Source organism: Caretta caretta, chromosome 6, assembly GCF_965140235.1.
Source record: "Caretta caretta isolate rCarCar2 chromosome 6, rCarCar1.hap1, whole genome shotgun sequence".
NCBI classification, from domain to species: domain Eukaryota; kingdom Metazoa; phylum Chordata; order Testudines; family Cheloniidae; genus Caretta; species Caretta caretta.
This window is the reverse complement of record NC_134211.1, coordinates 112,174,470-112,197,909: the sequence shown is the minus strand read 5'-3', so window position 1 is coordinate 112,197,909 and position 23,440 is coordinate 112,174,470. Positions and strand designations below refer to the sequence as shown.

The 23,440-nt window shown below is 42.7% G+C and overlaps 1 protein-coding gene across 8 annotated transcripts in view; it reads right to left on the bottom strand.

The window, feature by feature from the left end:
* Positions 1 to 23,440, bottom strand: part of LOC125638995 (kinesin light chain 1) — a 134,596-nt gene that overhangs the window by 24,201 nt on the left and 86,955 nt on the right. For all 8 annotated transcript variants that reach the window (XM_048855386.2, XM_048855380.2, XM_048855379.2 and 5 more), the window contains 8 exons: positions 20,751 to 20,976; positions 20,097 to 20,184; positions 19,231 to 19,332; positions 14,576 to 14,749; positions 13,272 to 13,371; positions 12,339 to 12,388; positions 12,188 to 12,255; positions 9,473 to 9,581 (listed from right to left, as the gene is read on the bottom strand). In XM_048855386.2, the coding sequence (XP_048711343.1) occupies positions 9,473 to 9,581; positions 12,188 to 12,255; positions 12,339 to 12,388; positions 13,272 to 13,371; positions 14,576 to 14,749; positions 19,231 to 19,332; positions 20,097 to 20,184; positions 20,751 to 20,976 (917 nt within the window). The remainder of the gene's footprint in view (positions 1 to 9,472; positions 9,582 to 12,187; positions 12,256 to 12,338; positions 12,389 to 13,271; positions 13,372 to 14,575; positions 14,750 to 19,230; positions 19,333 to 20,096; positions 20,185 to 20,750; positions 20,977 to 23,440) is intronic.

Here is a 23,440-nt window from a genome sequence, read left to right as displayed (position 1 = left end):
GTTCAGGTGTGGAGTATAATGAGTGGATACAATGACGGGGATGGATCTACCCTCATTTGGTGGGATTTAATGTTCAGTGAGTTTATGGTTCCAGTTCATATGGTCCAATGGAAAAAGCCTCTCAGTCCCTTTCCCATAGTTGATGCACGATGTCGTACCGGTTCACACCTCCTGGTACTGTCGGTGGCTGGTGATGTGTTCGATGTAGATGTCCCTGGACCATCGGATGATGTCTGAGACCATGAGGCACCGCATGAGCCATGCGTAGCGTCGACCGATCCCACAGGTCCGCAGTACATGCTCGTTGCAGGGGTCCCGAGCGCCTAGGGCTCCGACGATTAGGGCATCCATCTGCACCTCGCAGCCCTTTGCTCTCAGGGTGTCGGCCAGAGGGGTGTATTTTTCCAGCTTAGGAGCTCGGGCTTCGTAGAAGGCCGGGGTCCTGTTCTTGAAGGAGAACGTGATGTCGACGAGGATGATCTTTTTCTGGGCCTCGTCGGTGACTACCACGTCGGGTCGCAACTGGCTGTCAGTACCGCGGATGGCGCAGTTCACGGCGACCTCCCCCAGGTGCGGTGCGATGGCTTTCACTAGGCGGTTCTGGATGGTGTTGTGGCACAGCTGCCAGGCTCTGGAGCGGGGCTTGCAGCTGCACAGGACGTGGGGCAGGGTCTTGTTGGAATAGCCGCACTTCCTGCAACGCTTGTCTCAGTTCCTGTGGCGGACGGCTCCATTGAGCAGGACGCAGTTGAGCCGGGCGCGGTGGATGAACCGCCAGTCATTGAAAAGGGGGGAATCTGCCCCCAGCGAGGAAGCGGTTGCTGGCGTCCCACTTGCTGGTCAGTTCGAAGGCTTTACCCTGGTCCAGTTTACGCTTCAGGGCTTCCATGTACAGCGAGTGGATGGCTGCCTTCAGGGTCCTCTCCAGCATGCCCCTGGCGCTCGGGGTGACGATGGTGTTGTCCTCAGACCTGATCTGTGGCACCAGGACTCCCAGCTCCTGGCGCTCCTCGCACACATGCCATGTTGTCATTCATTATCTTTACTGACTTCAGTCTGATTAGAGGTAGAAAGTTTACGCACATATTTTTGACTACTCAATTCCAAAAGGAATATGTGGAGAAGCTGCTCCTGTAGTGACCATTTGCCCCACATCTTCTGAGATCCTAGATGTGCCCCCTAACCCAAAAGCAAAGCACCTGATATCATCACAGTAGGGGGAATCTGAATAAACGGAAGGAACACCTGTGCAAGTGTTGGTTGAATCATTTCCACCAATTGAGTGAGTGTGGAATCCACTGGGAAACACAAAATAACCTGCCTATATTATGTTTGCTGGGTTTGTAAACCGTTCAAAGCCATCCCTGTAGACCTTGGAGATGTAACCTGGCATGGTGCACTACAAAGACACATGTGGGCGTGTGTCCCAGCAGTTGAAGGCAATCTCTTATTGCAACTTGAGGACTGCCCTGAATCCTTGAGATGAGGTCAGCTAGTGCGAGAAATCACCTGGAGGGTAAGTATGCTGTTTGTCAGTGCATACAGAGAAGCCCTCTGAAATCTAGACACGGACATGGAGTCAAAATAGACTGTCTGATCTGAAGGCCCAGACTGTGAAACAGAGAACACATGATCTTTATTGACTTCAGCACCTCCCGATTGGCTTATTCAAAGGCAGATCCTATTGTCTAGGTACAGGAAAATAAATATGCTCAAACAACATAGGAGGGCGGCAACTATTGCCAGAATAATTAAGAACACCCTTGGTGCCAAAGATAGTCCAAAAGGAAGCACACTGTACTGATAGTGTTTGCTATTGATTAAGAAACAAAGAAACATTCTGTATGATGAGTGAATAGTGACATGAAAATCTGTGTCTTGTAGGTCGAGGGTCACAAACCAATCTAATTCTAACAGAATTATTACTGCCAATGTCACCATCCTGAATTTTTGCTGTTTTATGTATCCATTTAGAGACCTGAGGTCTAAAAATCGGTCTCCACCCTCCCTTCTTTTTGGATATAAGAAAGTATTTTAAGGAGAATCCCGTTCCTCTGTGTTGCACAGGAACTGGTGCTATTGCTCCTAAACTTAGAAGTGAGGTCACTTCTTGTTCTAGTAACTGATCATGAGAGAAGTCCCTGAAGAGGGACGGGGATGGGTAGGAGGGAGGGCCTGGAAATGGATAGTGTAACCAGAAGTTATGGCTTCCAAAACCTATTTGTCCAAAGTTATATGCTCCCACACATTCTAAAAATAGGAAAGGCAGCATCCAAAATGAGGGAGGGGAATAGGACGCTGCAGTTGTATAGTCCCATCAACTGGATGATTGAGACTCTTGACCAAGCCATCAAAATTGTCACTTTGAGGACATGGATGGCTGGGAGAATGTAGCTGTAGCTGATAGGGGTTTCTTTTTTTGGAGTACCTAGGTCGCTTGACCAGGGCTTCAAAAGGTCTATGGCATGTTGAATACAGGGCTGGGTGTACTTTGAACCTCTTTCAGAAAGCCCAACATCTGCAGCCAAGACACTCTTCTCATGACCACTGCAGATAATATAGACTGTGCTGCAGTATATGTTGCATCTAAGGAGGCCTGGAGCACAGGGGCGGTGAGTTATATGGGCCCGCGGTGCCCAAGCTCCAGCAATATTCAGGGCCCGGGGGCACAACTCCAACAACGTTTGAGGCTGGGTCTCTCCCCCGGCACTGCTTGCTGCCCCCATGCACCTCCCACGAGCCTCCCTGCCTGCACCCTGGGCGGCAGTCGCCTGCACCCTGCAACTCTGTGCTGCACTCCACTTTGCTGGCTCCCGGCATCAACTGCCGCCGCAGGGTCCTAGCACCCCCCAACCACTACTGCCAGGGCAGGCTGACCCTGACTCTGCCCCTTCTGCCTCAGACAGACGAACCCTTCCCTTTTCCGACAGGACCCTCCACCAGCACAGGGGGCCCCCCCTGCCCGCAGTCACCGCTCCTGCCCCTGCTGGGCCAGGGGCAGCCCCATCCCCATCCCCAGTGAGGCTACAGTGAGGGGCAGCAGCAGGTGAGGAGGTGCATACGTGATGGCAGCCACCCCCACCCCCCCCACAGGGGAGGCAAGGGGGCTTCCTGGACCTGAGAGGATCCCTAGGAGCATGTGCAGTGACAGTGGTGCAAAGCGAGTGTGCTGCTGGGGGGGAAAAGGGGGTCTCCTCCCCCAGAGCTCACGGCTGCCAAGAGGGAGAGGGCTGGGGGGAGTCCTCCTCTCTGGTCCCACCCCTGGGGCAGCCTGCCTGCACCCCAAACTGCTCATCCCTGGTCCTGACCCTGCCCCACCCCATACCCCCAGACAGAGCCCTCATCCCCCCCAACCCTCTGCCCCAGCCCTGAGCCCCCTCCTGTACCATGAACCCCTCATCCCAGCCCTACCCCAAAGCCCTCACTCCCACACCCCAACTCTCTGCTTGAGCACCTCCCATAGACCAAGCCCCTCATCACCAGCCCCACCCCAGAGCCTTCACATTTAAAAAAAATATATATCAGCTTATAAGGCAGGTGTGTGTGGGGGAGCAGGTCTTGGACCCGTTCTGGGAACCACCAAAAATTATACAAACCTGCCGCCCCTGCTGGAGCGATGTCTTCATTAGCAGCCGACCCTCTTGAATGGTGGCTTTAAACTGGCTACGATGTTCCTCTCACAGATGCTCAATAAAGGAATTACATGTGTTGTAATGTGAGGCCACGTCTACACTACCTGCCAGATTGGCAGGTAGTGATCGATCTATCAGGGATCGATTTATCGCATCTAGTGTAGACGCGATAAGTTGATCCCTGATCGCTCTGCCGTCAATCCCACACCATGAGGACGCGAAGTAAGTGATTCTAAGTCGATCTAAGATACGTGGACTTCAGCTACGCTATTCTCGTAGCTGAAATTGTGTATCTTGGATCGATCCCCCCCGCCCCCCAGTGTAGACCAGGCCTAAGTGTACTTGACCGTGAGTGCCTGATAGTTCATTATTCAGAACTGAATTGTGGCTAAAGCATAGATTCTGCAGCCAAAAACATCGAGCCTCTTCTGGTCCTTGCTGTATTGGATGGACTTAGAGCTATGTTGCTTGCCTCTTTCATTAATGGCCCCTACTACTAGAGAGTTCAGAGTTGTGTGAGAGAAACTCTGATTCCCAGGCAGGAACATAATACTTTTTATCTGTTGCAGGTAGACTGTGTCAAAGCTGGGGTTTGTCAAATAGTCTTAGTGAGCTCCATAAGAGCTTCATTCACTGGAATGGCAATTAGAATCATAGAATCATAGAATATAAGGGTTGGAAGGGACCCCAGAAGGTCATCTAGTCCAACCCCCTGCTCAAAGCAGGACCAATTCCCAGTTAAATCATCCCAGCCAGGGCTTTGTCAAGCCTGACCTTAAAAACCTCTAAGGAAGGAGATTCTACCACCTCCCTAGGTAACGCATTCCAGTGTTTCACCACCCTCTTAGTGAAAAAGTTTTTCCTAATATCCAATCTAAACCTCCCCCACTGCAACTTGAGACCATTACTCCTCGTTCTGTCATCTGCTACCATTGAGAACAGTCTAGAGCCATCCTCTTTGGAACCCCCTTTCAGGTAGTTGAAAGCAGCTATCAAATCCCCCCTCATTCTTCTCTTCTGCAGGCTAAACAATCCCAGCTCCCTCAGCCTCTCCTCATAACTCATGTGTTCCAGTCCCCTAATCATTTTTGTTGCCCTTCGCTGGACTCTCTCCAATTTATCCACATCCTTCTTGAAGTGTGGGGCCCAAAACTGGACACAGTACTCCAGATGAGGCCTCACCAATGTCGAATAGAGGGGAACGATCACGTCCCTCGATCTGCTCGCTATGCCCCTACTTATACATCCCAAAATGCCATTGGCCTTCTTGGCAACAAGGGCACACTGCTGACTCATATCCAGCTTCTCGTCCACTGTCACCCCTAGGTCCTTTTCCGCAGAACTGCTGTCTAGCCACTCAGTCCCTAGTCTGTAGCTGTGCATTGGGTTCTTCCGTCCTAAGTGCAGGACCCTGCACTTATCCTTATTGAACCTCATCAGATTTCTTTTGGCCCAATCCTCCAATTTGTCTAGGTCTTTCTGTATCCTATCCCTCCCCTCCAGCGTATCTACCACTCCTCCCAGTTTAGTATCATCCACAAATTTGCTGAGAGTGCAATCCACACCATCCTCCAGATCATTTATGAAGATATTGAACAAAACCGGCCCCAGGACCGACCCTTGGGGTACTCCACTTGATACCGGCTGCCAACTAGATATGGAGCCATTGATCACTACCCGTTGGATAGATAATTCTCATGGATGATGAAGTTTGTAAAATATCTAGGAGTTTATGGGCTCTTGAAATCTCTCTAAGGGAATCTGAAGCCTGTAAGCAATTTGCTTCATCAGTTCCTGAAACTGTCTCAAGTTATCTGCCATAGAAGGTGATGGAAGCATCACAGCTTCATCAGGTAAAGAGGAGGAAATATTCATATGAGGTGTCATCTCCCTTGTCCATCCTTGCTTCTTGCTCTTCCTCTGACATGGGTGGTAGTAGAGGGGACTGAGGAAAATCGGTCCTTCTCTGTTCCCTCCAGTGGTGTGAAGACCCTATTGCAAATTGCGGGCGATAGAACGACCACGGATCCCAGCAAGGCCACTTGGCAGGGCCCAAAGGTACAGATGGAGGCATCTGTGTTCCTGCCATGAGGGTGTCCTTTTAAGGTCTATTCTCTTGTTAAACATCAATGTAGGAGGGCTAGTGATGTGTTTTAGAATAGACAGGGAAACTTTGCACTGAGATGTGAAAATCTGAAGAGTTCACTCCCACATACTACCCACTATTGTAATAATCTTTGTACAAAATATGCCTTGTGAGGTATCATTTGAAAACTAATAACTCACTGGTCAGTAATATCATGGTGAAATGTGTGTAGCAATATTATATGAACAGAAGCTGACTGACGTATTTACCAGACAAACCTGTTCCTCAAAGACAAAGGACAAGTTAACATCTCTAGCCAGGAGTCAAAGTTGATTGGCAATCGCATGTCAGGGGAAAGAACAGATGGATCTGTATTTAGCAAGGAACAACAAAGGAACCATTCCTTTGACTTCCAGGGAGGTGCGGGGGGGAGGGGCAGGAGGATCCTGACCTGAGAATTTGGTCAGCAATGTTGCTGGAAACATGTGGTAAGGATTTGACCTTGAACTAAGTCTAATTTAAGTTTTAGATACTAGAAAGCTAGTTATCTTTATTTCTCTTGTAATCGTTTCTGACTTTAACACCTTATACTTGTACTCATTTCAAATCTCTCTCTTTGAAGTTAAATAAACTTTTTTATTTTTAATCAAAACTAATCCAGTGTTGTGTTTAAACTGAAATGTTTGGGTAACTCCAGTTAAAGCAGTAAACTGTTGAATACTGACCCCTTGCAAGGCCAATAGACGTATAATATCTGAACGGTCCAAGAGAGGGCTCGGCCATGCAGAACACACATTTAGGAAATTCAGGACTAGGAGCGTGTTGGGGTCACCCGGCAAGAAGTAACCAAGGCTCCTGGAAGCCAGAGTATAGCTGATGTGTTGCTGAAAAGCTGCTGATGTCAGAGTTGCTGGACCAGGACTGCAACTATACACAGGCACTCAGGGTGTGACCTGCATGCTGTTTGTGAGTGGCCCTGTTTGGGAGCTATCACAGCAAAGCATTGTGAGGCACCCAAGGTTTCAAGGCAAGTGGACAGCAACCTGGAATGTGACAGTTACCTGAACACCTGCTGATGGTAACAAAGACTGGCCCAGGAGAGACTCTGTGAAGGGTGGCTTCAGTACTGATGTAGCTGGCACCACGTGCTGGGCACCCAGGAGCACATCAGTTACGAGCTCAGTACCATATGAGGTCTAGCCACCCCTGCTACAGCTGACTTCCTCAATATTGGTACTGAGTGTTGTTCCTGGATGGAATGATAACTCTTTTCACCCATATCTCTGCCAGTTAGCGTCTGGGTACCCAAACTTGGTACGGAGTCTGCCTTAGACTGAGTTTTTTTCTTTGCCTTTGCAGTACCAGCATCAATCAGAGCCTACATGGAACTCCCCTTGGGACCTGAGATCTCCATAGTCCTCTTGTGTCACTGACAGATCCTCTTGCAGTTTTACTCCCTACCTCTTCTGTTTAGAGGAAGATGCAGATGAGGACTTCAGTACAACAGAAGTACTTAGTACCATGGTACTGTCTACCACTCTCACGGTTTCTGGTGACTGAGATCTTGATGTGGACAGAGCAATAGCACTACTGGGAGGTCTATGCACAGTGGGATCCTCCACCCCTGGATCTGAAGCTGGACATAAGCCTTCCTCCATCATCAGACATTTAAATTTGGTTTCCCTATTTTTTCGGGATTTACCCTTGAAGGATGTGCAGATCTTGCACTTACTAGGAATATGGGTATCCCCAAAGAGTGGAGGATAAAGCCTGGGAAAGCCTGTCACTGATTGGAATAGCCTCACAGCAGAAGAGGCACCTCTCAAATCTTAGGGAACCCACCATTCCCAAGAAAAAACAATGAGACAATCCCAAGAAGCAGTACTAAACAAATATCTATCTAAGAATAAAAGAATTTTTTTATTAAGAAAGAAAAGAAAAAGGAAACACTAAAAGGTAAGTAACTATAAAACTATCATCTAAATGCTAAACAGAGAACAGGCACTCATTGCAGACTCCGTCTCAAGTCAATGGTGGTTGAGAAGATACAGGCCAACTGCCCTCAGTTTAATGCCATATAGCCTCAGCATGATGCACGAGAATGCATGGGGTGCATGTGAGGGCAGAACAGGCATTGCTACCAAAAATCTCCAATCAAAGGCGCAGGGCACAAGTGCATCTTAAGTGGAGCACTTACAAGGACACTGCTTGAAGAACTGCTATTTTACTTTAAAATCTCACTGGATAAAAGGTATATCAAAAACTTTATGCAGGAGCATTTTCGTGTATTTATATTAAAAAGGGGATATCAAGATTTTTTTTCTCTAGTATCTTCCCTCAAGCTTACTGGTTTTGTCCTTTTCTACTTGGCAAACACTCAGATTTTCCTTCTGTTTGTCATGGAGGAATGGATTGGATTCTTCTTTGTGTGTCTAAACAATCAACCAACGTTGATGTCATCAGCACATTTTTGGGTATAAGGTTTGTCAGTAACTCCTTTACTCTTTCCTATTCCTGGCAGTCTGCTTCTACAGCAGCAAAAAATATTGCAGGATCAGGATCATGTACTAATAGGTTTTGAAACATTTCAGCTACAAATTGGTGTATTTACAACAAAAAGAGGTACTTTATCTGCAAGATATAGCCTGCCATATTTTGACTAATATCTTTGTTCTGAACTAGTTTACTTGTAGTTTGAATTATAAAGTGTCCACACAAAAACATCATTTTACAAGACAAAATTCTTACTTTTCTGCCACCAAAATTACTAAAAACTGAATTTCAAGAGTTCGTGTTCACCTAATTATCCACCATGTCCACCAAATATTTTGCTGACAGAATCCCCTATTCTGTAAGTATAGTCTACATTCTTTTTTCATAGATTTATACATTTACATTTATAGCCATATTAAAACACAAACATACACTCAGCTTTCCTTCTACTTCAAGAAAAAAAACAACTCTTTCCCCATGTGGAAAGGTGAGGTGGTCATTTGACAGGTTTTAGGATTCGAGAATTTCTAAAAATATTCATTGTAGACACCAGCCCCAGGTTTTGTCTACATTAAGAGAGTCACAAAAGTTCCTCCTCAATAGGTTGAAGAGTACCTCATATCAACACACAGAAGTGTCGGAGAGAGAGTTCACCAACCAAGGCTCCCCTCTTGATCCTCTCCCTAACAGGTCTCCCTCCTCAGAAATGCTTCCCTAGCTATGGTCCCTCCATGGTCCAAACTTACCCCAAAGATTCAACTCCTCACACTGTTCCTGCTGAGAACTGCTGTCTAAGCCTGCTGTATCTGTCCTCCCTCATGCCCTCCTCAGGATTCACCCTCAATTATGCCACTCACATTCATGCTGCCACCACCCCAGGCCAAGAAGTGTCCCCACTCGGTTGTGCCATTCTTGCATGCACAGTTACCAGCTGCTGTTCTCCTGCACACACAGTGGCACCTCAGAACACTTAGTGTTCCACCAGTTCCTGGTATCATCATCCTAGCAATTACCCAGTTTACTAATGGTTAACATGGAGCCTATATATTTTAAATTTAAACTAAAACTAAGGGTGTTTTTTGTTAACATAATAGATAGTAAATTGGCAAATATATACAGCAATACATCTCTCAAAACCTGCCAGCTACCGAACAGCTAAAACATCAAACGTGCACAATATACATCAAGTGGAAGTCAAAATTTTAATGAAAACAAACCACAAATAGCGTTACTAAGAACAAAGGGGAATTTTCATACTTGCCTGCTTACGAGACCTCATTGCTGCCTCTTCTAATGTTTCAGCAGCTTCAAACTTGCCTTGACGTTTGTAAAGTGCTCCAAGGTTCTTTAAGGTAGTTGTTACTGTTGGACTATTAAAAAAAACACATTGAAATTATTCTTAACTTACAAACACATGAAAACTCAAAAACATGAGATAAAAGCTTAGATACCATCAGTATCATCAATATTATCTGAGAATCATCTTTTAAAATATTATACTAGCATTAAATATGTGAGAGACATTAAAAATATCCTTCAAACGCATTTGAGACTCACAAAAAGTGATTGCTTAATGGTCCTGAAAACTAATACAATAACTATCCTCTGGAGCCACGCTACATGAACAGCAGCAACGGGTGCCTCAGACCAGACCTCTGGTGGTGAGAGTGTAGTTCAGTCTCCAAAATACAGTCAAACTTTGGCCACCAGTGAAACGGCCAGAAAAATATGTCAATTAGTGCCAGTATCAATGGTGGGTGTTGTAATGTGGATTAGACACTTAATTGAGATAAAAAATTCCTTTCTCGGCCTCTAGCTGGGAGCTACTTTCAGTTGCTGCATACCTCATCCAGATTTGAACCAATGATGTTGAGGGGTAAGATTTCAAATTCCATTCTGAATTTCTTTGAGAATTGTGTTTCCCACCCCAACAGGAAAAAAAACCTGATTCAACAATATACCAGAACTGTTTATTATAAGTCTTAAACCAGTCAAAACCCTTGCTGAGCTTTTGTTCCAGCAGCATTTGAGCAGAAACCCTGAAGCAATAAGATAGCCTGCTATTTAAATAGCAGGCTATGACTACTTCTGTGGCACACAGTGTTTAGAACAAGAGAGAGAAGTAGGAGCAAGGAGACATTTATGACATGGCAAAATTCCTGATCAGCATGCTCCTCAATACTTCAGTTACCCGTTCTCCTCCATATTTATGTCATATTTGACTGAACAGATAAGTTTACTAGATCCAGCAATAGTTTTACTAAGTTTTAAAAGTCTCATTTGTATTACTACATCCCCCAACTAAATGCTAAGATGAATATAGAAATAAATCTCATTATTAACAGCGTCAACTATTTTGTGCAGACGATTTTGATATTATACATAACACACACACAGTATGATAGTTTTGACTCAAAATTTAAATTTGATACTGTGACAAAGTTCCTCCTCTGCCTTGGTGGGTCCAGCGCTTATTGGTGGATTTGCTCGCCTCAGAGGTTCACGGCAGCCCTCTGTTTGGCCGCTTTCGTGGCTCAAATATGCTGTTCACTCAGTTAGCCTCATCACTGGTCAGCATGGGGAAAAGGAAGAAGAACAATCCCCGCAGTCTCTGCTGATCCATCTAGTGGATCGGGGAACAGGCCAGAGACCTTCCCCTCTGGTGGAACCCACAGTCCAGGTCAACGCCTCTAGTATCAAGTAGGGGGGGGATGGAGGGATGGGGGGAACCCAGGCCTGCCCTCTACTCCGGGTTCCAGCCCAGGGCCCTGTAGATTGCAGCTGTCTACAGTGGCTCCTGTAACAGCTGCGTGACAGCTACAACTCCCTCGGCTACTTCCCCATGGCCTCCTCCCAACAACTTCTTTATTCTCACCACAGGACCTTCCTCCTGATGTCTGATAATGCTTGTACTTCTCAGTCCTCCAGTAGTACACCTTCTCACTCTCAGCTTCTTGTGCCTCTTGCTCCCAGCTCCTTGCATGCACACCACAAACTGAAGTGAACTCCTTTTTTAAACCCAGGTGCCCTGATTAGCCTGCCTGTCTTGATTCTAGCAGCTTCTTGATTGGCTGCAGGTGTTCTTATCCGCCTGTCTGCCTTAATTGTTTCCAGAAAGTTCCTGATTGTTCTGGAACCTTCCCTGTTACCTTACCCAGGGAAAAGGGACCTACTTAACCTGGGGATAATATATCTGCCTTCTATCGCTTTCCTGTAGCCATCTAGCCTGACCCTGTCACAATACAGAAAAAGTTTTACCAAGCATAATACAAAAAGAAAAGTGTTCGTTGTTTCAAATTTCAGTGAAAATGTTTAAAGTCAAACAAAGCCATTTCTCACAAGATTTTGCCATTCAAACATTGTAGCTCTGTGTAGAGCATGAGAATCAAAAAGTAAATAACCAAAACAAGACTAATCTACTTGCACAGTCAACGACACAAAACAGAGAACAGCATAAGGAGTTAAAGTAGGTAGGAGGCCAGATTATGTGGCCTGCTCTACTCCCTTTGTGCCACTGCACATCAATAGCATAGTCAGAATAGAGACTGATCACATGCACAGCATATGGGAGTTCCCAGCAGGCACAGAGCTGGTATAGTAAACTCCTATATCACCCCTCCTCTGTAATTCCTGGAATAAGGGGTATGTTGAAACTGGGGGAAAAGGCATGTCCAGAGTTTGCTGCATTCTACTCATCTCCAACTGACAGATGGTCTTTTGGGTGCTGTTACTAGCCACTGGAATTTAGAGATTTGCCTCAATTGGGATAAAAAAGGCCTCAGAACCAAGTCACAACCAGATCCCCAAAGACACCTTCTCTGCTGTGGCCAGCAAACATGGGCCTTGGATTTCTTAAGTATCAGTTTTAATATTAGTAACACAGATAAGAGGATTTTATTTTTAAGTGTGATTTTCAAACTGACATTTCTAAGTATTATATGTTCTGTAGTTAAAATGCTTTAAATAATATACCTACCTATCAACTTTGCAAGCTTTGTACCAACCACCATACTCTCCAAAGGACGAGCCATCTTTTTGCTTTCCCTAAATTGAAAACAGCGTGTTAAAATATAAATCTGTAACTAACAACAGAAGTTCTGAAAACAATTATTTAATCATGTCCTTACTTTGCATTCTTCTCTCTCCTCAGCATGCATCCAGATGGGTTTATTTTCATCTGGTAAAAATATAAAATAAATATTTTATAATAGCAGTGAAAGAACATTAACATTCAGGTTGAAGAAAGCAGAAGACCAACAAAAATAATGGTTCTGGCAGCACACTTAGCATTTTTGACACATTACAGAAAGACTAAACAGACTAACAAAACACACGTCTACCTTTAACTGGCTTCCGAAGATAAAAGATACCTAGAAGTCAGTATTACAAAATTGCTGACAGAGTGCTATTTCTAAAAGACTTTGATGCAACCAAGTTGGTGGTAGTACATACTGACAAGAGCTTAGTCGTTTGCTAGAATACACGCATTTCTTTCTTTTATTGTGACAGCCACTGAATGCTGCAAAAGTAACAGTCTTATTGCAATGAAATGAAAATACTGCATTACAATTAGTAGTTTATAAAACGCATTCTACTGGAACAATGTACAAATAGACTGCTGACATCTTAGCTGTTAAATTTACAGTCTGTCCAATTTAAGAAGGCCAAGTTTTTCTGCATTCTTTAATTGTTTTGGCAGATGAGCTCAAATAGTTAATCATTATTTTTATCAAGTAATCTAAAATCCTATACTGAAGTATTACAATCACTGACTAGAAGATGACAAACGTAGTCCTGTGTGTATACTAGCTCTTAGACACTAGAGTTTGGGGTGCTATAGAACATCCTAAAGTAGGTTAGATAGAAAAGTAGTCTGTTACATAGACTTGCTAAGTCTCACTATTTGGAAAAAAATCCTCGTTTTGGATTAATTTTTATGCAGTCATTAAAGTCATTCCTCCTTAGGATGGATTTTGCAGTATGTTTCAATAAAATCTAAAATTTATTTTGAGAAGTATAAAAAAGAAATCCTACTTTTCAGTTGTACACCAAATCCTTACCATCTACAGAGCCAAATTCCCTTTCATGTGCACGAGTAAGAATCTCTTTGTATAAAGTTTCTGCTTGCTTAAATTTTCCCTGTTTCAGATAGCAGGATGCCTAAAAAATAATATAAAGGTATCAGCATAGGAAAACTTTTGATTTATCTTTTAAAGACAGAACGTATCCATAATTACATGCTTGTTGAATAAAGCAACATTATTTCCTCCTAGGGGAATTCTGAGCCAAAAATGCAAAATTCGCATTATTTTGACAAATAAAATATGCAATATAATCACACCAGTTTCACTTTTTTTGGTAATTTATTTTTACTACCATACAGAAAAAAAATCACAATAAAACTGTTCAGCATTTCCTAAACACAAGAAAGTTAAGTTACAAATACTTGGTAACCAATACCTTGCATTCCAGTTATAATCCTGGATTTTCATTTAAATTACATTACTTTAATTTTGGTGTACGGTGTTCTGTAGGGTAGAATGTCGCTTTAAATTGCTCAGACTTTCACACTTAAAAGTCAGACAGTTTTGCTTATCATGGTCCTGTATTTTTTTTTTTTTTTTTAATGGAAAAGTAAAATAGATCCTGAGCTGTAATCTAACCCCATTGTGCTTCTCTGGCACATGAAAAAAAAAGCCAGAAATCACATAGACCTTCCTAGCTGAGGATTCAAGTTCCTGTTATTTACAATAAGGCTCCTTTACACCACTCTGGCAAGGTAAAGGAGCCTTAATTGACTAAGAATGGGAACAATTAACTAAGAATGGGAACATTAATAGCCTGCCTCCTTAGGGCTAGTCTACACTGGCAACATTAAAGAGCTCTAAAAAATCCCACCTCCACAAGGGGCCTAGCTACCAGCGCTGGGAATCACGGCGCTGGTGCACTGTCTACACTGGCACTTTACAGTGTTGAAATTTGTTGCACTCAGGGGTGTGTTTTTCCCACCCAAGAGCGACAAAGTTGCAGCGCTGCGAAGTGCCAATGCAAACAAGCCCTGAGACTTGTTCGCATGCACCAAGACCTACCCCCTTAACATCTCTCCGGGGACATACGTAGGCCCAGCCTCCCTCCTCCCACCCCAGTGATTCCTCTGCTGCCAGCTGCTCCCAGCAAACACCCCAGGGCTGCTGGGGAATGGTGTGTGGGGGTGTTCCTCAGATTTCTTTGCTTCCCCATATTTCTCAGGGGAGCCAAGAAATCTGCAGAAGATATGACTTCTGCGCCAAGGAGTAATTATTTTAGCACATCAGAAAAAACAAAGCTTAAGTTTTCCTATTTTTACTTTATGTTACAAACTTACCAGATTATTCTTTGTTTTTGCTACATTTGGGTCATCTGGTCCTAGTTTAGTTTGGTAGATCTCAAGTGCCCTTTGATAGTAGTACTCCACCTCTTCATATTTACCCTGATTCTGACACAGTAAGGCCAGGTTATTTAATTGTTTGGCAACATCTGGGTGATCCTTCCCCAGGACCTGGAAATGAAGGTACCATACATTAAACATTCCCCATTTATTATATTAGATTTTAAAGAAGCAAGATCTTAAAATGATCTTCCACAACTTTTTTCTTTCTGATTTCAATATCAGACTACATTCTTTTACTTTAGCAGTTTACACTGCTCATACTTTTCTATAATTAAGATTTAGTCACTATTTTCATTATAAATTCCATTTTTTAGTTGAGAGTGGAGGAGGGCCCCGTTTACATTAGGTAAACACTAAGACTCCTCTTGGCTGACATGGCAAATAAGGTCTCAATTAGGCATCTAATTTTCAACCATTTTCACAAAAATCACATTGTTTAGACATTTTCCATTAATAGTAAATTTTAAAAGATTCTTTTGTGCACTCAATCAAGATTCAAAGTTAAACTGAAATTTTATAGGCTAAGATTACAATGTATTAGAGAAACTAATGTTTGTTAAATAAACTTCTCAGTACGGCTTCCAAAAAGTCCGTTGCATGAATATATTCCAATAAGTTTTAGGATATCTTTCAGTCTCACAAAGAAGAAATATTCTATTTTTTTCTAGTTTGCATTGTGTTATACACAATCATTTGGTCAGCAATTATATGTTGTTTTGCCAATGAGTAGTCAACCTGAAAGTGAGGGAAGCACAACAGAATTTTTCTAAATGTGTACATTTAATTATTCTCCAATTCCTATACTACTGTATATAACCAGGGTCTTGTGTATTCTGCAATTCCATGGCTATGGAATTTGCTCTAGAATACAAACTTCTGTTTGAAAGAAAACAGTTTCTAGCTCTTACGATTATGAAGAAACTCTTACAAACTTGAATTGAGTGTAAGCCAATGCAATGATGTCCTGTTGATTTTTCTCTACACTCCATTTTCTTCTGAAATAAGATCATAGAATCATAGAATATCAGGGTTGGAAGGGACCTCACGAGGTCATCTAGTCCAACCCCCTGCTCAAAGCAGGACCAATCCCCAACTAAATCATCCCAGCCAGGGCTTTGTCAAGCCTGACCTTGAAAAACCTCTAAGGAAGGAGATTCCACCACCTCCCTAGGTAACCCATTCCAGTGCTTCACCACCCTCCTAGTGAAAAAGTTTTTCCTAACATCCAACTTAAACCTCCCCCACTGCAACTTGACACCATTACTCCTTGTTCTGTCATCTGGTACCACTGAGAACAGTCTAGAGCCATCCTCTTTGGAACCCCCCTTCAGATAGTTGAAAGCAGCTATCAAATCCCCGGATTCTTCTCTTCTGCAGACTAAACAATCCCAGTTCCCTCAGCCTCTCCTCATAAGTCATGTGTTCCAGACCCCTAATCATTTTTGTTGCCTTCCGCTGGACTCTTTCCAATTTTTCCACAACCTTCTTGTAGTGTGGGGCCCAAAACTGGACACAGTATTCCAGATGAGGCCTCACCAAAGTTGAATAGAAGGGAATGATCACATCCTCTCGATCTGCTGGCAATGCCCCTACTTATTCAGCCCAAAATGCCATTAGCCTTCCTGGCAACAAGGGAACACTGACTTATATCCAGCTTCTCGTCCACTGTAACACCTAGGTCCTTTTCTGCAGAACTGCTGCCTAGCCATTCGGTCCCTACTCTGTAGTGCAGAACTCTGCACTTGTCCTTGTTGACCCTCATCAGATTTCTTTTGGCCCAATCCTCCAATTTGTCTAGGTTACTCTGGACCCTATCCCTGTCCACACCATCCTCCAGATCATTAATGAAGATATTGAACAAAACCGGTCCCAGGACCGACCCTTGGAGTACTCCGCTTGATACCGGCTGCCAACTAGACATGGAGCCATTGATCACTACCCCTTGAGCCCGACAATCTAGCCAGCTTTCTATCCACCTTATCATCCATGCATCCAGCCCATACACTTCTTTAACTTGCTGGCAAGAATACCGTGGGAGACAGTATCAAAAGCTCTGCTAAAGTCAAGGAATAACACATCCACTGCTTTCCCCTCATCCTCATAGCCAGTTATCTTGTCATAGAAGGCAATTAGGTTAGTCAGGCATGACTTGCCCTTGGTGAATACATGCTGACTGTTCCTGAATCACTTTCCTCTCCTCTAAGTGCTTCAGAATTGATTCCTTGAGGACCTGCTCTATGATTTTTCCAGGGACTGAGGTGAGGCTGACTGGCCTGTAGTTCCTAGGATCCTCCTTCTTCCCTTTTTTAAAGATGGGCACTACATTATCCTTTTTCCAGTTGTCTGGGACCTCCCCTGATCGCCATGAGTTTTCAAAGATAATGGCCAATGGTTCTGCAATCACATCCGCCAACTCCTTTAGCACCCTCGGATGCAGTGCATCCGGTCCCATGGACTTGTGCTCGTCCAGCTTTTCTAAATAGTCCCGAACCACTTCTTTCTCCACAGAGGGCTGGTCACCTCCTCCCCATGCTGTGCTGCCCAGTGCAGCAGTCTGGGAGCTGACCTTGTTCATGAAGACAGAGGCAAAAAAAGCATTGAATACATTAGCATTTTCCATATCCTCTGTCACTAGGTTGCCTCCCTCATTCAGTAAGGGGCCCACACTTTCCTTGGCTTTCTTCTTGTTGCTAACATACCTGAAGAAACCCTTCTTGTTACTCTTAACATCTCTTGCTAGCTGCAACTCCAGGCGTGATTTGGCCTTTCTGATTTCACTCCTGCATGCCTGAGCAATAATTTTATACTCCTCCCTAGTCATTTGTTCAATCTTCCACTTCTTGTAAGCTTCTTTTTTGTGTTTAAGATCAGCAAGGATTTCACTATTAAGCCAAGCTGGTCACCTGCCATATTTACTATTCTTTCTACACATCGGGATGGTTTGTTCCTGCAACCTCAATAAAGATTCTTTAAAATACAGCCAGCTCTCCTGGACTCTTTTCTCCCTCATGTTATTCTCCCAGGGGATCCTGCCCACCAGTTTCCTGAGGGAGTCAAAGTCTGCTTTTCTGAAGTCCAGGGTCAGCATTCTGCTGCTCTCCTTTCTTCCTTGTGTCAGGATCCTGAACTCAACCATCTCATGGTCACGGCCTCCCAGGTTCCCATCCACTTTTCTCCCACAACTCCTCTACTTTCAGTGAAGTGCCACCAACGTCAGCAATAGCTGGAGTGCTAGTGAACAGGATTAAAAAACATGGTGGCAAGAACTCCAGCAGGCAATTTACAGTAGCACTCACACTACAGCTAGCATCAGTGGGAGACTGACACAAAACTTCAGCATAGAAGTCTGCAAGAAGCCTGAAACAGTAGCCCTGAGAAATGAGGACTACCCCATTCATTTCAACATTATGAACTCTGATGTCCAGATAGTACAATTTAAATCTTAACATTGTAACTATCATTGTTGATCATTTTAATATCAAGTTGACAGGCTTACCTGACAAATGAAAATTGCCCCTCAACTTTTCCAGGTGACCAAAGCACAAGTTGTTTTTTTTCCCAAATAATAACCCTGCATCTCCTTTGACAACTTCTATAATAGTTATGTATTTGCAATACAATATCTCACACCGCATTAAAATTTACAGACAGTATGAAACAAATTGATTTGCACAGCAGATTAAAATATCACAGGATTACTTTAGCAACTGTATTATTCATTTTCATATTTAATTCAGTAAAAACCTCATTTTCAATAATATTTAAAGCTGACGCAGACTTCTCTATTTCAAATGGATTACTCAGAAAGTACGGAGTAATGGGTGGGGGGGTTCCTATCAGATAGAAATTTTTTTTGTCTTAATTCTTCCTGTTTCCTGGATTCTAAAACAATTGTTTGAGTTAGTCTATTTACATTAATGCCAGGTCAACAATTATCTCTATCAGGATTAAAACATTTTAAACAGCATTCAAGTAAACTAGTCAGCATGTATATGGCTTTGCACTTACCACAGTTTAAGGATTTCCCTATAATAGCTATAAAAAGCCTAACATTTTTTTATATATCTGTGGATTATTCAATTAGATCCTAATTGGGGGGCAACAAAATAATTCATAACAGGAGATGCAGTTTTCAAGTAATAGAATAACTTCAAAAACATACAGCTTACTTAACCAGTTTTAACATACTGCAGTGCAGACAGCCAGACAAATGCACTGGAATAAGCATTTTCACTCTCTGCTGCAGTACAACTTGAGATATTTAAATGGCATACATTTATTTTGTATTCAAATGCTCTAGTCAACCCAATAGGAACATATCTAAATGTCCTTTTCCTGCAGCGTTGCTCTTACTTTACAGTTATTGCACAACTTTAGAATACACCCAAAGTCTCTCAAGATTTTGAAGTTAATTTTCTTAAAACAATTTTGTATTTTAAGAAGTTGTATAACTCTATCCAAGGTATTTAGTATTGCTTGGTACGTCTAATCAACCAAAATACGAGAGACTGAGTTTTTTCTAAAAAGCAGAAGTTGAAGTTCACAAAAAATAAATATCCATTGTCAGGCTTCCGTTTTTTACTCTGTACCTTTTCTCTGATCTCCAAAGCTCTCTTACACAAAGGTTCTGCCTCCTTGTACTTTCCTCGTTTACCATAAAGCACTGCAAGATTGTTTAGGGTAGCTGCCACCTGTCAACAGCAGAAAAACATTAAATATGAAGTGAATACCTGGTGAAAGAATGAACCAGTTGAAATATATTTACAGTGGACTGCTGCATTCATATCCTCTATGTACAGTGAAGGCCTCTTGCAAAAATCACTGCATTAAGAAATAACTCTTAAATGAGAACACAGAAAACTGTGAAATGTATTTAATTAGCCCGTTGAAATGTGATTAAATGCATAAATTTGCTCTATATATGACAACTCAGAAATAAAGCTATTTTACATAAATCCAGATTCACAGAGTTGCCCACTGTAACATAGGTTATATGAAGCAATACATCACCAAATTAAATTTTAAAAGTGACTTGAGCACCAACAGCTTGATTGGAATGATCTGTTTTATTTTAAACAGAGGCAGTAAAATCAGAAGTACAATTTCTATATGAATTCAGCAACTGAATTGTTTAAAATAAGCTAATTAAAATATTCCTTCAGAAGTTAATTTTTTCCACATACAGACCATGCAACTCGATTCATAATCAAATAAATGTGGCAGCAGAGTAATTTTGGGGTGAAAGAGTTTTAAATGAATAAAATGCTCAAAGACAGGTTAAATATTAAAAGAACACAGAATATTATATTGTGGCCTCCTACCTGTACTGTTTAGTGACAAGCCAGATCTTAAATGTTCCTGTTGAGTTTAATATTAGAATAAGTTGGGCAGGGGAAGAAAAAAAAAAGTGTCAGTGAAAAACACAACTAAAAATATGAAAATCAGATATACAAACCGCTGGATGATCTCTGCCCAAAGTCTTTTCACGAATAGCCAAGGCATCATTCAAGAGGTTTGCTGCATCTTTGTATTTGTTCTGGTCCCTAAATTTTAGAAAACCATAATTAACACTTTACTCTGTTTCACAAAAAAAGGAAGTAGCATTCAAATAAATCTTGTAATATAATAAACGGCAAAAGTAGGAGTTGACTTCAGTGTCAGGTTAGGAATGCTGTAGTACAGAAGAGAAGGGTTCAAATGCAGACTCAGTGCAAAAAACTAAGTAGTTTTTTGAGGGACTGGAAATGAACTATCTGCACATGTACATCTTGCCACCCAATTTACAACAGCATTAGCATAACCCAAGAGGTAGTTGTCTGACTGTCTTCTCAATGATCTAGGATGGATGGATAGTTTAAGTTTCAAAATGAATAATAGCATTCCAAAAACTGAGGTATGGAAGGATATTCAGGAACTCATCCAGACCCTGGTGTACTATGGCATGACAGAGCAGGTCAAATGCCCATGTGATACCAAATAAAAAATTTAGAACCTACAAAATTGTCAAAAACATTTTTATAGCAGTTCCAGCATTAAGGCCTCTAGTCAACTTTACAGAAACAAAGAAGTTTAGTTAATGGAGAATTTAAATGTATATCAGAATACCAACCTGTACACCAAAGCAAGTATGTTTAGCATAGTGGCAACATCTGGATGATCATGACCTGAAGTCTTCTCCAGATCTTCAAGTGCTTGTTTACACAGGGGTACAGCAACCTCGTATCTACCTTGGGAAGCATACTGGATAACCAGATTATGAAGAGTCCTTAATCTTGCTGGAATTTCATAGCCACCTTGTTGAGCAGCTGCTGCAGCACTGCTATGCTGCTGTTGAACTGCAAAAAGAAGGCAACCTATCTGAAACCATTTTGAAATAAAAATCCATGCTCCCCAGAAACTAGACACTAAAATTAATCTAATTGTTTTAAAGTGTGGTTCTGTTCTGAAACACGACTGTAAAAAATGGCACTCCCATACTAAGCAGATTTTCTCCCTGTCAGTATTCCGACTGACACATAGTTCACTCCCATTTATCCAAATGGCCTGGGGGACATCTGAAAGTTTTGGAAAACTGGGAGTTCGGATAAACAAAAGTGCTATTTTGATCTCTTCTTTCCACTGATCTAGAAATACAGGAGCGAAGGGAGTAATGCTGATGTTTGCTTAATATTTTGTACTTTCAGTAAAGAGTAAAAACAATGTTAATGTGATTGAGTAAATTAAAAACACCAAAATTGTATTAAAACCACTGTGGACATCATTTATTCTGATTAATTCAAATTAAACAATTTAATATGTCCTGACAATGTGTTATTGCTGATAAAATGGGATTAGGCCTCAGTAACAACAGGTAACCACTCAAAACCAATATACAAATACAAAGCTGTTGATTAGTGCTACAAGCTAACCAACAGGTTTCAGAGTAACAGCTGAATTAGTCTGTATTCGCAAAAAGAAAAGGAGTACTTGTGGCACCTTAGAGACTAACCAATTTATTTGAGCATAAGCTTTCATGAGCTACAGCTCACTTCATCGGATGCATCCGATGCTTATGCTCAAATAAATTGGTTAGTCTCTAAGGTGCCACAAGTACTCCTTTTCTTCAAGCTAACCGAGAAGTTATTAGCAAGTTATTAACATTGGGCTAACTGGGGGACATACTGTGGATTTGGATAACTAGGATTTTCAGATAAAGAGAATTCAGGTAATGTAATACAGTATAATTCCAGTTATGAACAAGTATATATTTTTTACTACTTTTTACTCCTTTTAGCCCTGTGAGCCAATAAAAGCTACGGGGAGAGGTGGGATCTATTCTGATTCACACAGCAATGGAATTATTAACAAAGCTCCAATTTTAGGGCCAAATTCTGTCCTCAGTTACAGCTACTAAAGGTCCAAGTTACCCAGGGGGAAGAGGAGGGGAAGACAAGCAACACCAGCCAGCCACAGGAAGGTGACTAGAGTTCGTCTACTCTTCCTCCCTTATCCCCTTCCTCCAGGAGTATGAAGTCTCAGTAGTCATCTTCTTCCGCATGCCCTACCCTCCTCTCCAACCACTCTTTCAGTGGTGGCCTATAAAAGCACTATGCTACCCTAGAAGGGATGCCAATAGCGGTAGCAGCAAGAGAAAAGGGAAGCAAGCCTTTACAACCAGCCTCTTCAATTTGTTTGCTACTCCTTTGAAATCTGCTCACCTGGTTCTCTACCCCCAACTCATGGCAGCTGCATTTCCATCCCAGAACCAGGAGGAAATAGCCTGTTGCCCCCTCCTCTCCATACAAGTTTCTGTGAGGGCTATAAAGGTCTCCTCCAATGTAGAACCACATTGATTCCAGAAACTGAAAGCAAAGGACCAGAGCTCCAGCAGTGACAGCCTGGCTTTCTGCGCTCCTCTGCCCCTACCAAACAAAGGGACACTTTCACAGCCCTGGCAAACTCTAATGTCAGTGGAATCATTCAGTTCAAAACAAACTACTGCTGTTACATTTGCAAATTCTTGCCCAACCCTCTTCTCCATGCCCATTATACTTCACACTCTGATCTTCTTCCCCTTTCTGCCCACTGCTCTCCCTTCCAGTGATTCTCAACCTATTTACCACTGTGGGCCATATCCAATACTACCTGTATGGCCCTGAGGATGTCACATTGGCTGCAGCTGTGTGCTGATGGGGCTGCAAGCGGCCCATGGGCCAAGAACCACTGCTTTAGCTACTAGTATTTTCCCTTCTCCATTCCTAAGATAACCCAAACAAGCAAAAAAATTAATTACGATGTTTTTGTCTTTCAAATATTTGATAAACAAGATGCATATGATAAACCATCTGTATGTTCTTGTAATTATAACCTTTGTTTTCTAGCCCCATTCCACCTATCCCCTTCAGGTTTGCCTTCATCAAATTACATCTTGACAACCATGAGGACTATGGGCTTCTCTTCATGTACATGCTACAGCTGCACCAGTGTAGCAGTGCTACTGTAGCACTTTAATGCAGATGCTCCCATGCCAACAGGACAGCTTCTCCTGTCACCGTAGTTAATCCACCACCCCAAGAGGCAGTAGCTATTTTGACAAGAGAGGCTCTCCCGTCAACATAGCACTGTCTACGCGGGGGGTTAGGTTAGTATAACTACATCGCTCAAGGATGTGGACTTTTTGCATCCTTGAGTAATGTCATTATATCGATATAGGTCTGTAGTGTGGACCTGTCCTATCTCTCTAGCAAGTTCAACACCCTGCCTAGCATAGGGAGGAAGATGTAGACTTAGTTGATAATCCAGGGATGAAACCAGGCATCT